Below are 13,546 nucleotides of genomic sequence, written 5' to 3'. Positions count from 1 at the left end.
TTGACAGTAGAGATTTCCCCAGATTTAGCTGAATTTGTTCTGGTAAAAGAGAAAAATAGATCCAACCGGATACATGTCAGTTTCAGTGTCAATTTGGTAACCACAAGGACTAACTGTGGCTTGCACTTTTAACTCTTTTAAGAGATCCCATGCAAAAATTAAATCCCCTAGCCCACGCTCCCAAATAATTCAGTGTAAGCCAACGCTAAGTATATTACTTACTGGTCAGCCAAAGCCACACACAAGCTGCTTTTATCCAAAGATACTAAATACAGACAAGACATGGTTACATTTTTAACATAATTTTAACGTGTAAATCTCCCATTGCAAATGAGCCTTCCCTATATTTCCTCTTAAAAACAAAGAATCTAAACTTGAAATTTGTTCAGTGGTTAATCCAATTAAAATTTTCTTTGGTAAGTGTCTAAGACTCCTTGCATTCTGAAGCCTTTTAATTAATATTGAGCAAGGGCTTTGTTTACCCTCCTGGATTAGAGCCTCTATCACATCTTTGCACTGCTTTGGTACTGGAAATGAAGAGAAAGTTGATGCCCTTTTTGGCATTGTGCCTTTCCTTTTCTCAGGATTTAATAAATTCCTTTATAGTCAACTTGCATTCACTTTGAGAGGCATTACAAGTTAACACTAGGTGGGAACGTTTCATAGATAAGCAAGTTCATTACCATTTATCCCTGTGAAATTCGAGTTGTTAAATGTTGTTCTTCCCTTTTTTGTGACATGGAGAGTGAAAGATGTTCTCCTCCCTCCTTCTAATCCCCTTCTTTCTGTAATCTTTTTGTATTTAAAACTGAGAGGGATTGAAAGGTGTCTAGTTTTAATTAGATCCAAATTTGCTGACTTTCCGGTTCTTGTGTTCATAGCCTTGATAAACTGAAGTGGTATCTACAGACCATAAAAATGATTAATGGGTGACGACATGACAATTTCTATGAGATTTATTAGCTAATAAATAGTGAAAGAGTGTCAATAGTGTCTGAAAAACTTATTAAAAACAAATAAATTCAATGGCTGAAAGTTGGGGATTTTTTTTAAACCATCAAAAAAAATTATCTTTAATTATATTTTTCCTTTTTTAGGAGAAGTCTCTGTACCCAATACAGACAACATTGCAGTCACAGAAAAGCTTCCTTCATAACTTGCATTACAAGTTCTTGCACTGCTTATGACAATGCTGTAGATTTGTAAATGCTTATAGTAAAGAAACTTTTACCACGAGAATAAGCAAAAGTAACTGGTTGAAAGTTTAGTTTCATGTTTATGAATGAGATATCTGCTGTGCTGCTTTTAAGAAGCTCACATCAGTATGAAATATTAACCAACTGTGTTTTCAAGGGAGCAATACTGTGCCTACAAAGTGAAGGTTGATACAAGACAGGTACAGAGCCAGATGCAACAACTAGAAAATCTTCACAGCAGCTGTCCAAGGCTCAGTTGCTTTTAGCACCGGTTTCACTAACCTGGGGAGAATAGCAATTAAGCTACAAAGATTATGCCAAGTTAACTTTTATCACTCAATCAAGTCATATTTGGCCAATAAAACCCACAAATCATAACAGTATGTATGAGATGTTGACTTTGGCCCACAGAGTAGAACACAAGGAAGATAAAAAGCACTACCTGCAATGACTTACAGTAAGGTGGTTTTAGTCATGGAGATACTAGACAAAATAAAACTGTACTCTGAATATGAACCACATTGAAAGTGTTTGTTACTATGCTAAAGCTTAATTAACTCTTCTATGACAACCTTGAAAAACCATCTAAGATTAGATTTATTGTAGAAAATAGCGACTGCTCGAAGAAAGACTTGAATCCTCCACAAGTCCAACCCTTTCTGAAGTCTCAAATGAGCTGGTAGCTGGCATCCAAGAGGTTAGAATCTTAAATAGTCCACCAACATCTTCTCATAGCTGCAACAACTGTGAGCATTTAATTCAAATGGCAGAGGTGGACACGAGACTCAGTGATGAAGGCGGTCATGTTAAAATCAGGAAAAAAACCCCACACTGGAGCACCAAGTTCTCAGAGCATACTCCAGTTACATCATCAGGTGGGGAGAAAATTGGGCGCAGATCTCAGCAACAACCTGGTTCCCCTAGTACAGATATTTGTTTCATGGACTTGACGGGAAATAGCATTTACACATCTGGAGTAACCAAATATGAGGGCTTACAGTCCTTTGGCTGAGATTAGCATACAGGTTGATTCAAAAATAACCCATTGGTCAGAGCCAGCAATTCCTTTGAACAAATAAGAAATATCAAATCTTTGCAAAGTCACAAGACTATGTCAAGAATTAATGAACAGGGTTAGTGTGAAACTATAGAGAGCTGTATAAAAGCTACAACAATGCTGAAAAATTGAGTGTGGAAGGCATGACAATTCTGCAATGTCAGATTTGACTAATCTCAGCACATGAAGGGGAAATATTATACACTGCTTCTACACACAATGAAAAATTGCATAATAATAAAAGGCCACAGTTGCATTTTCTTATGGCAATCATCTTTTAGAGCAGCCACTAGACTCCATTAAGAGAAATTCTACTAATTCCTAGCCCTCATATTCTAACCTGTTTTCTACAATCAGGTAAGAGAGATCTCATGCATATTGCAGATATATACACACAAAAACTGTTAGTAAAGTAATCCAAGTAAATCAGAAATGACCTTGCTGTCATTTTAAAAATAGTGGCAAGTACAATGCACATTTACATTCCTGGCCTCGACTATCAAGATTATCCTTGTAATTCATTCCTCCTCCATCAGGAATGATCTCCTGTTATCCTTTCTTAAAGGCGGGCTTTCTTATGCTAGTCTTTCTGTAATGTCAAAGTGATAGCTATGCATTTAGACTTTCATTGTTTAGAATACTTCTAAATTCATGCATATGTTTTATGTTAGCAGTAGACTTCTACTAATTAATAGCATCAAGCTGACTGTGTCTAGAACTGAAGGTTAAAGACAGTCAGAAAAAAACAAGAAAACAAAAAGGAGAAACAGTTAAATCAGAACAGACATATTAATATTTATGAGGAAAAAAACCAATCTGCCAAAAGGTGATAATCTCCTTTGATTTAGTTTAAAGGTGGAGAGAAAAACAGCAGTGCAATTGACATACGAGATTTTGAATATTTGAAAAATCTCGAAGTATGGTTTCTCGTGGGTGCTTATTAAAGTCACAGTGGTTTTGTTTGGAAAGATTTACTATCAGACAAGTACAAAACAGATTCATAACAGAAAGAAAAAACTATTAATCAACAGACAAATGAGAAGTGACACTTCCAGATAAGGGAATCACTGGAAGCAAATATCCTAAGGTCTAAAGAAACTCAGAATCACAATGACAACATTCACATTTAATAAATAAATATTAAATTTGGTGAATGCATAATTATTACAAGAAACAGTTAAACTTTTCAGGTTGTAGTGGTTTTAGTGTTTATTCTTTTTCTGTGAGAGGGATAGATTAGAAGAAAAAGCAAAGCAGGCTCAAGCTTAAAAATGAACAAAATAGTTTTATTAACACACACTAAAAGAATGAAAAAAAAAAGTTGAGAAAAAGAAAACCTAAACTAAAACAGAATGAAACTTTAAAACACTCTTCCCTCCTCTTACAAACGATTAACTTTCTTATTGAACAACATAGAAAGACACAACTTGTGATTTTCAGTCAGTTTCACTATTTAAACATAATCATTCATTACTTTAGGAGAAGAGTCTCTCTGGAGTTTCATGGAGACATTTGCCACAAGACAAAATAGTCCAGTGTCTCTCAATGTCACACATCTGCAACCACACGGAGTTTTTGCAGACTGTGATGTTCTATCAGTAAGGCCTCTCAGTATATCTGGGGTACTGTTTACGAATACTTCTTCTAGTCTAAAATCATCTTCGTCTCAAGGGCTGAGACCTCTTTTTGACCCAGGAGCAGGGGCTTTAAAGTTCTCAATTAAATCTCAATTACATCAGTCCTCAATTTTGATTAGAATTAGCATTCTCCCCAACACTACAATGTTACAAAGAACAGTCCATTTCTGCAGAATTTACCCCAGAGAAGTCCAGTTAAAAATGTCCACTTCTTCAATCCTATTCCAATATTATCAGTTCTTTCACTTCTAATCCACTGACTTCATGTGGTGTCTGTTCTATGTACACTCTGTTTTCTTTCTTCTTTCTCTCAAGGAAGAGTTGTGCTTTAAAAGCTCCGTGTTGCTAGGAAAGGGTTAAATCCGCCCGGGCCTGCAAGGGCCATGTGCAAGTGCCGGGCTGCAGGGGCTGAAGAAATGCAAAGCTGTGCCAATGGGGGTGGCCGGAGGATGTTTTCTTTTCCACCCCTCGGTCTCATCCAGGGCAGCCCAGCTCAGAGTTGTTACGGAGCTGCAGGCTTTCTCTCTCTGCTGCCCGTGGTGATTAAGCTGGGCCATGTCTTGGCCCCTTCTGCTGCGATCTGAGCACGTGGCCAGCACTGCCGAGCTGCAGCTGCCCCTCTCCCCCACCAGGAGCCGGGGAAAAGGGGCTCAGGCGGCCCTGGACAATCCTCATGCAGGCAGTGGCTCTCCGAGGCCTGGCTGGGCCCAGCTGCCCAAGGACAGCAGGGCCTGAGCCAGGCCCCTCTCTGCTGCCCACAATGTTACCGCATGGCTATCTTCCATAGGTAGATGGCTTCTGGGTATGAGAATTTTAAGTGTGTCCTTCCCCAAAGTCTCATTGGCACCCTTTTTGGTCAAACTAGCTGCCAATGTCTTGGCTAGCTTTCTGATAAGGTCCCTGTCCTCCCCCCACAAAACCACTCCATGGTCCTGGCAGGGAAAAACATTTCACATTTCTCTATAACCAGAAAACAAAACTGTGCCAACCCATGATAGAGGTGGTGAACTTAGGGACACTAACATTCTGGGCAAGTTTTTTCAGAGGGTGAAATCTATTGTGCAGAAATGACACATCATGCTTACAAAATAATACCATAAATTGAGAATTGATTATTGTCATTTAATGCTTGCCAGGAATGGAGGAAAAAGAGGAGCAAATATATCTCACAGGATAGGTCTCTAATCAATTCATGGTCAGAATTGTCTTAAGCCTATGAAATGAGCTGTACTTGCAGACCAGAAAAGATTTAGTCTCCAGTTTAAGGTTTTGGTCTACTGGAGTTGAGAAATGCATGTCAATAAAGATCTTTTAAAGAGCCTATAACATCCAAAGCAACACCAGCTTGAGCCATTGTCTCTACTTGAAAATAGTAATGTGGTAAAACTGGAAATTGGTAATTTCTCTTTTTCCTTGGAGACTGGAAAACTTACACAAAAACCGATCAGAATAATTCTGCAAATGTCCTTTCCCCCTCTAAAACATGAGGTAAGCACTCATCCTCCTCTCTTTTTCTCTCCCCCTTTTTCTTTGTCCAGTTCACTCTTCTTTGCCAGGACTGAAAATTTGTGTTGCATTCTGGGGAAGACAACGTTTAAATTTTTTTAGTGAAAGAAAAACAGAAAATACTATAAGTCTTTTATGAATGCCTCTTTTTTTTGGCATTTTAACACTCATCTGTCAAAAAAGCTGGAGCAGACACTTAAACATTTCACTGCTTCTCCCAACATAGCTTCTGAACTTGAACTACCCGTTCTGTGAAGGGAAATATTATCTGAGAGACTTCAGAACAAGCTAATATGAATTGAGACTGCTGAACCTGTAATCCAGCAAGTGACTGGGCACCAGCTGGGGAGCCATAGACATTATTGCTGGTCAAAGATTTATCCACTAATCTTTTGGAAACGGCTCAGACCTGGAGCTGGGACTTAATGTATGAACCAGAAGAGAGAATGCAGGTCCCTTGCCCATGGCTTTATTTATGCTTGAGCTCTATGACAAATACAAAGCAAGAGAAGCTGATCTGACAGACGAAAGCAAGTGAGCATTTGCCCTGATTTTGCCTCTTAACAAAAATGAAGGTAAGTTTAATAGGGAAGTGACATTTTATGCAGCCTCTTTTTTTCAAACTCAACAGGATGCATTCGGATATAGTTTCTTATGTTCTTTGAATATAATTAATCTACTGCACTTAAGTATATAAATTTATATTAATGATCTATTAATACAATTCTCAAAGTTACTATGCAATTATTTTCTGAATAAGCACTATTACATAAAAAGATGTGAAATATTCAAGAGAGTTACATTTAAAAAAAAAAATACTCCAAAACTTACTTTAGCATATGGATGTAAATTAAAATCAACAATTGTTTCTAACCATTTATTTGTTACTATGGAACTTATTTTCAAAGGACCTTGAATTGCATCCAGCAAGGAAGGCAAAAGGGGTTTATATTTGCGTATTCATGCGTGTGTAAAATTTGATTATATGCTAACTACAGAGTGAAGTTTCTTTAGATATCTAAACTAAATTAATAAAACCAACACCCAAAAGTGTAAAATTAGGCAAAAGAGAAAAAAGTCAGCTGCAGAATATACCTCAATAGCAGAGGGTACTTATACAAATCACTTTAATACCTAGATTAGGCAGCTAAAAAACAAAATCCAAATCATACCAAACCAAGCAAACAACCAAAAAACTTAAAAGAACTTATAAGAAGGATTATTACTGTGATTCGCAAAGCAGTCACACGGAGAGAGAGGTTTCGCAGGGTAGAGGTTCCTCCGTGCCAGCTCAAAGCTGAGTCCGGGCAGAGAGAGAGCCTCTTTGTTTATTTCTTACTTTTTATACATTTGTGGGTCTGGCCGAAGATTGGCTTCTTGGGGTTTTTCACCCTTCAGCCAAGTGGCTAGGCCAACTGTCAGTTACAATTGTTTTCAGGTTAGAAATAGGCAAACAAAGGACAGAGAATGAAAAACAAAGGATTTGTTTATGTTACATATGTGGGAAAAAGGTAGAACTGCTTCTAATATTGTGCAGTAATTAAAGATCTGACTCCATTTTATGAAAATTCAAAAGGCTATAAAAAACTCAGAAAAACCAGGGTAACAAAGGATCAATGTGGAAAAAGAGGAAAAGTCACTGGAGCAACTCAAGCAGAGCAGTTGACCCAAATTTAGCCTATTTCATTCCAGTAGATTGCTAGGAAAAAAAACAAAACAAACAAAACAAATCCAACCAACAAACAAAACAAAACAAAACAAACCCTGAAAAAAACCCAAAAGGAACACAGGAAGAGTGGAAGAGTGAGGGCAAGTAGGCAAAAACTTTTGTGATTGTTTGTTCAAAGACTGTTTGACAGAATAATTTTAGGGCAAAACATTAAACTTGCTTTCCTTAAAAGCTTTTCAGACATAATCATAGTTTGGAATAAGGAAGAGTTACTGAACTGCTATTGTCATTTTCTCCTGGTCCAGGAGTTATATAAATTCTGTCCTGGGGTGCTATATTTGACACAAGACAGAAAAACTGTTTTTTGCAAACCCATGTTAAGGTTCCAGACAGCAGTGTTCATAAGAGTGAAGTATGTTCCTATTAGTACCACTCCTAAGATCTTTTATCAAACGAAAAAGCCTCTGCCAGTTACCTTCTCCCACTACCAGTACTACAAGAGAACCAGGATCCAGCTTAGTGCTGCATTCCCTTAAAAACTACGTTTTTCTTCATAAATGTGCAAAGCCACCAAACACCATGTCAATCAGAATGACTCAAAGCATCTCAGCTAGAGAGGAACTTCTAGAGAAAACTGTAAAATAGCAAAAGCTACACTGTCTTATTTAAAACAAAACAACAACAAAAAAAAGAAAACCCACCCACAAAAAAATATGCAATTAAGCATTTTAATCTTTTCATGTCATGTCCTTAAAAGTCATTGGTTCACCATACAGGAATAAAGACTTAAAAATCATTGCTTATATTCCTGCTGGTCTAAATTCAATGACAATCAGTTTTATGACCTATGCCTAAGAAAATTAGATGCTCGAAGAGGAATTTTAGAGAATCAAAGAAATATTAAGCTTGGAAAAGATCTCTCAGATCATGGAGTCCAACCTTTGACTGATCTCCACCTTGTCAGCTAGACCACATCACTAAGTTCCTTGTTCAGTCATTTCTTGGACATCTCCAGTGTTGGTGGCTCCGCCACCTTCCCATTCCAATTACCTAAATGTTTATCCTCATATTGTAGAATCAGTTTTAGAGGTTAAAATAACAATATTGGCTATTGCTTTAATAATAATAATAAAAAATAAAAAAAAAAAAAAAAAAAAAAAAAAAAAAAAAAAAAAAAAAAGAGGCCCAAACCCCATTAATAAGTATGAAGTATTTGAGTATGTTAAGTTGAACAATGACAGCTGCTGGGTTTTTGTTAGGTTTTTTTGTCTGACTGTTTCCTTTGCCTCCATATAGCACGTTTTCAATATTATATTTTATTAGGAAAGTCAATATAACATGCACTTATCTCATTCTGACTGCATAGGTGGGAGATGCATAGTCATTAAAATGGCTCACAAAACTGCAGGAACCTCTTTTTTTCTTAAAGCTATAAAAAAGAAAATGTGACAAAGCCTAAAGCAACTCACTCCACATTTAATTTGGCAGATTCTGTTAAAAAAAGACCCCAAAACCAACCAAAAAAACCCCAACGCCCCAAACCAACAATAAATTAAAGACAAAACCAGAAAAACTCTCAAAACCCATCCTGATTTTACTTTTATTATAATAACTTTGAGTCAAGTAAAGAGATATGTTTCCTCAGTTAAGTGAATTTATGTTTAAAGCTTATAATGAATATTTTAACTGATGAACAAATTATCCTTTTGCTCATTAAAAAATGGTCCTTAAAAAAAAAAAAAAAAAAGAAAAAAAAAAAGTTTTGAAAATTCCTTAACATTCACTTAGCAAGAAAAATGCTGGAAAGAATCTCTCTCAACTAAACTACTCTTCAACACTAACAAAGCTAAAAGTCAGCTTCTTATTTCAAAATACAGTAGCTAATGCTTTTTCTTCTATAGATCTGCACATTGAAGCTGTCAAGTCTCATCCACTGTCTTGCAAATTCACATATTCAGTCAAATGAATTTTCCATCTGTTTTATTCTAAGGAAAGTACTGCACAGAGTTCTTTCCCTTTTCTGATGTCCTTCTCCAGCTGTGAAGCTATTACCCACTCAAAAGGGATAGATTTCCATTACAGTGATTTGAAGTTGGGTTCCAGAAGCCCCATTATGTCTATGTTCTAAATAAAAGTAATTCCTATTTATATGATATTTTAAATGGTATCTTTGCTTTCCATTTATAGGGAATTTAAATTCTACATAGTAACATGAGAAAAAAAATTCTTGTTATCACATATGCATATCCAAAACCCCTTAAATGAACAACAACACCAACAAAGCCAAACCCTCAAATCAAGACCTTTATTATATAAGGCTCCTGATTCCTGTTCATTTACCCACCACTCAGATTAGCAAACTGGTATTAAATTTCTCACCTTGAATTGCGAGGAAGGCTCTCCAAGTCTCAAGACTACACTTATGCACAAACAATGATTTGATTTAGCTCTCATCTCTTCCCGAAGCCATCTCCAATTCAAACACAAAGCACAGTCACAACTTTCATAATCATCACCAATCAACTTCACTCCCAACTGAGCTTCTGAAACAGGAAGATAGTTTTCTAATGATAGTAAAACCTAAAAACTTCTTTAGTCCCTCTGATCCACTCATTTCAGGCAAAAACATATAGTTGCAACTCCTGTCCTGTCCCTCTATTTGGCTGGAAATCTCTCCAATCTGATAGTTATCTCACGACAATAAATTCCCGTCAGCACAATAGAAAACTCTGCTTTAAGGCTGAAGTTATGGTATATTTCAATTGTAGGTGTTTATTTTGTAATTGAAGGGGAAAGCAAATAAAAACAAAAAGCCTTTCAAGCAAATTTAAGAGACACTGAACCACACCCACACCAGGATGGGTATTAGAAAGATGGATTAATAGCAAAGCATTACCTGGATTAAAGACTAATACTAAGGGAAATATTTCATATGATCCTAGGGAAACACAGTTCTATTTTTCCTACTTCTAGCATGGTTTATTCTTCCCAGATTAATAATCTTCTTGTTATACATTTTCAATCAGTTTAGGCACAATAGCTAAGTGAGCACAGTCTCAGTAAAGTCAGTGATGCAGATCTTGAATTTGATACAGATCACCACCAACTGCATCAATTCTTGGCCTACATTGTTTCTCTTTAGACCTATTCTCCCAGAGGCAAGAGCTTGTAACTACTACACATTGGTTGTAACTAGGATTGTTTTGTTTTTTACTATGGTTAAATTAAATATATTTTCTTCTATTGCAATTCTCCCATGCAGTAACTTCATGATTTTTTGCCTTATAGAACTGTGTATCAGAAGAGATTAGAAGAAATTAAATTTAAAAAAAAAAAAAAAAAATCTTTGCTGAAATGGATTATAGCCTGATTGTATTTTATGTGATATTGTTGATGTCTCCTTCTTTATCATCTTCTGCATTTCAAAAGGAAAATGACCCAGAGAATCTGACTAGAACAACTTAGACCTTATTAGGTCGGCTTCTCAACTCCAAGATAGAAAACCTCCTGTCCCCATCCTACCTTCCCCCATTTATTTTGTTTTATTTAAGCTCACATCTTAGAGCAACATTTTTCAAACTGCGCACAAAGGAGACAGAAGGTAGAAGTTGTGTGCTTGAATATCACAAGACTGATAAAAACACCAAGTCTTGTGTCTCTAGTTTTACCACAAAAATTTCTTGCCATTTGTGACACAAGCATCACACCTCTCATTAAGGATCACCAATATAAAAATTTTAAAACTACATTCCTGGGGGGGGGTGGGGGGGGGGGGGGGGGAAGTGTGGTATAGTTCTTCTCAAATTCAGCACACATTAAACCCATTCTCTTCGTCAACTCCTAGCTATACCAAAGGGGTGAAGTCAAGGCAGAAGGCTCTAATTGCTACATTTTTCTTTCCCACCCTAATTCAAAACACTCCCTGTTATACTTCCTGCTCCCTTTCCTTTCCCCTCTTTCAGCCAAGACTCACTGAAAATTCAATGCTACCAAGAATTGTTGAAACTCACAATTTTATCACAGGTCATACAGCGTGGGGAAAAAACCTCACACTCCTAAATATACTGTATAAAAACACTAACAAAGTCAAGGAGTTAATGAGCCTGCCTCAGTTTCACATTTGGGCTGTTAGCTCTGCAATGGCTGGGCTAGAAGGATCTATTTTCCTCAGCAAAACTGAAACCCTGGAAGTACAAATTTGTCACACACTTTTGTAGGTCATAGGTCCCTCGCTGAAGATAAAAGCACCATGCCCTTTCACACCTGCTGCAAAAAGATATTTTCAACTCTTTCTTGGCTTACAGACTGTTAAATCAACACATGCAGTAGACCATATTTATTTATAGCTTTCTTGCAATTCATCCCCTTAATGGGAGCTACTCACTGATGGAAGCATCAGTGTCTAGGGTTTAGTAGAGTGTGAGTTTGCAGCCACCCACCACAAATCCTTCCTCAGTAACCAAGACTCTTTTTGTGCCACTCATTTCCTGTATTTCTCCTACCCTCCTTCTAACAAATCTTTTACAGCTGCATTTGCCTGCTGCCTACCAAGCTGCAGAGCCAACAGTATGGGCAACACACCTCTGCTCCTGCAGAGGAAAAAACAGAGCAACATTCCTGTCCCACAATCCTGATCACCTCATCCACTCACCCAGGTAGCCTCTCCTAGCACTGGAGAGGCAGAAAGAACCTGTAACAGAAGGATTTAATGTTCTTAAATACTCGTATAACCATGAGATTCAAGTTTTACATGACTTGGGCCCAAATTTCCTCAACCATGACGGGATGAAACAAAAGTTCCACCTTCAAAGTTAAAAGAATTTCCCAAAAAATATAAATATCATGGGCTTATTTTTCATTCTCTTCCAGACTGAGGATCCTGAGTTGCTCATTAGGAATCAGAGCAGTAGGCACAGCAACACAAACAACCCAGACCACAAAAAACAATCAGAAACATGAAGCCATCCTGGTCTCAAGCTCCAAATACCTGCGTTCCTCTTAACTCTTCTGTCTTCTGGCTGCAGCATAGCACAGCACTCCCAGATCAAGAACATATTCATTCCCTTTCTAAGCTCTCTCTCTACTTTTAAATCCCTACTTAAGTGAGGGCTGTGCCTCTCCAAGTGTGCCTGCTGGCAACTGCTGTGATAGCAAGAGCAGTGGTGAAAGAAACCTGAGCACAGTGGCTCAGAACTCTTCGGCTTCTACAGGGGATACACCTCTTTCTGCTTGCACATCATTAGTCTAAAATTGTCTGGAAGAGAAATAAAAAGAAAAAAAAAAAAACTCATATTGAACACTTAATTAAATGGGAGAAATGTGAAAATCCAGAAACTAAGAATTAGTGTGTGTGGCCATAGAATAGAAAAGCAAAAAACTGCTTCACATTTATTTCTCCCACCTTCCGAGTAGCTATTCAGCTAAGAGCATTATCTGGTTTCTCAGAGATTAAGCTCTCCTTGGCTCTGGTTGCTATTGCAACCATAGCAATATTCAGAAAGAAAACTAAAGTTTCATTTCCTAGTTTTCCAAGCCTTTTGCAAACAAATTTTAAGATTAACCTATAACTTTCATTTTTTCCTGTATCTCCTACTCAGAAAGGAACAAAATATCCCTGCTTGTCTCACGCTCCTTTCAGAATACAGGCATGTTTTATCTTACAACCAGCAGGTAAAAATAGAAAGAAGGATGTCTCCTCTTGTCTGCTCTAAATTAACTCCTTTTCTTCCAGTTTGAATCCATTCTCATTATTTTTAATGCAACTACAAAGTGCTGCAGTGTATTTAATTGAATTATTAAATTCAAATTATAACTGCTGCTACTGATTATTTGTGTCTTTGTGGGAAGGCAGAAGGAAAGAGGATTTCTCCTGCCTCACAGCTGAATGCAGACAACATTTCAGCTTATTTATGCTCTCAATTAAAAAAGAAAACAAACATCTAGCTGGCGCTGCAAAAGTTTTCCACATACCTCAAGTCTGATCCAGTGATATTAACTCTTTGTTTTTGTCATGAGTTAGTACAGTTTAGTTTTTTTAGTTATAAAAGAATGTAAAATAATTCTCCAGGTCAGGACCGGGGAATTGCTTTGGAAGAGACAGAGACCTATCAGAGAGTTAGTTAGAATATTGACATCTACTCTGACCACTGAAATTGTTAGCTGCGACTTTGGGAAGTACCATATAAAACCCCATGAATTTCCTGTAGGTGGGCTCTTTTCTTTCTTCCTTTGGCCAGAGAGAGACAGGTAACATCAAGCTGGGCCTGCTGATCCCCCCTTTTTTGGGGGAGGGAAGCTGGCCTGAGGCCTGGCCGGATTCCATCGGCTCCAGGGTGAAGGGGGGGGAAGGAGAGGTTGCTGTTTTGTAACAGCTACTTTCTTCAAATTTCCTTAGAGCAGAGAAAAATCTCTGCTAAGCTCCTGATGGGAGCTATGGGCACTATTTGGGCCGAGGCCACCCCGATTTACACCGAGGGGTGAG

The 13,546-nt window shown here is 37.5% G+C and overlaps 1 protein-coding gene across 1 annotated transcript in view; it reads right to left on the bottom strand.

The window, feature by feature from the left end:
- Positions 1–12,153, bottom strand: part of CNTNAP2 (contactin associated protein 2) — a 770,772-nt gene extending 758,619 nt beyond the window's left edge. The window contains exon 1 of the mRNA XM_040057848.2: positions 12,053–12,153. Within this exon, the coding sequence (XP_039913782.1) occupies positions 12,053–12,125 (73 nt within the window). The 5' untranslated portion in view covers positions 12,126–12,153. The remainder of the gene's footprint in view (positions 1–12,052) is intronic.
- Positions 12,154–13,546: the final 1,393 nt, after the last annotated feature.

The sequence above is a fragment of the Hirundo rustica genome, chromosome 1, assembly GCF_015227805.2.
Source record: "Hirundo rustica isolate bHirRus1 chromosome 1, bHirRus1.pri.v3, whole genome shotgun sequence".
Taxonomy (NCBI): domain Eukaryota; kingdom Metazoa; phylum Chordata; class Aves; order Passeriformes; family Hirundinidae; genus Hirundo; species Hirundo rustica.
Note: the sequence above shows the minus strand (reverse complement) of the source record. Positions and strands in the feature narration are given on the sequence as shown.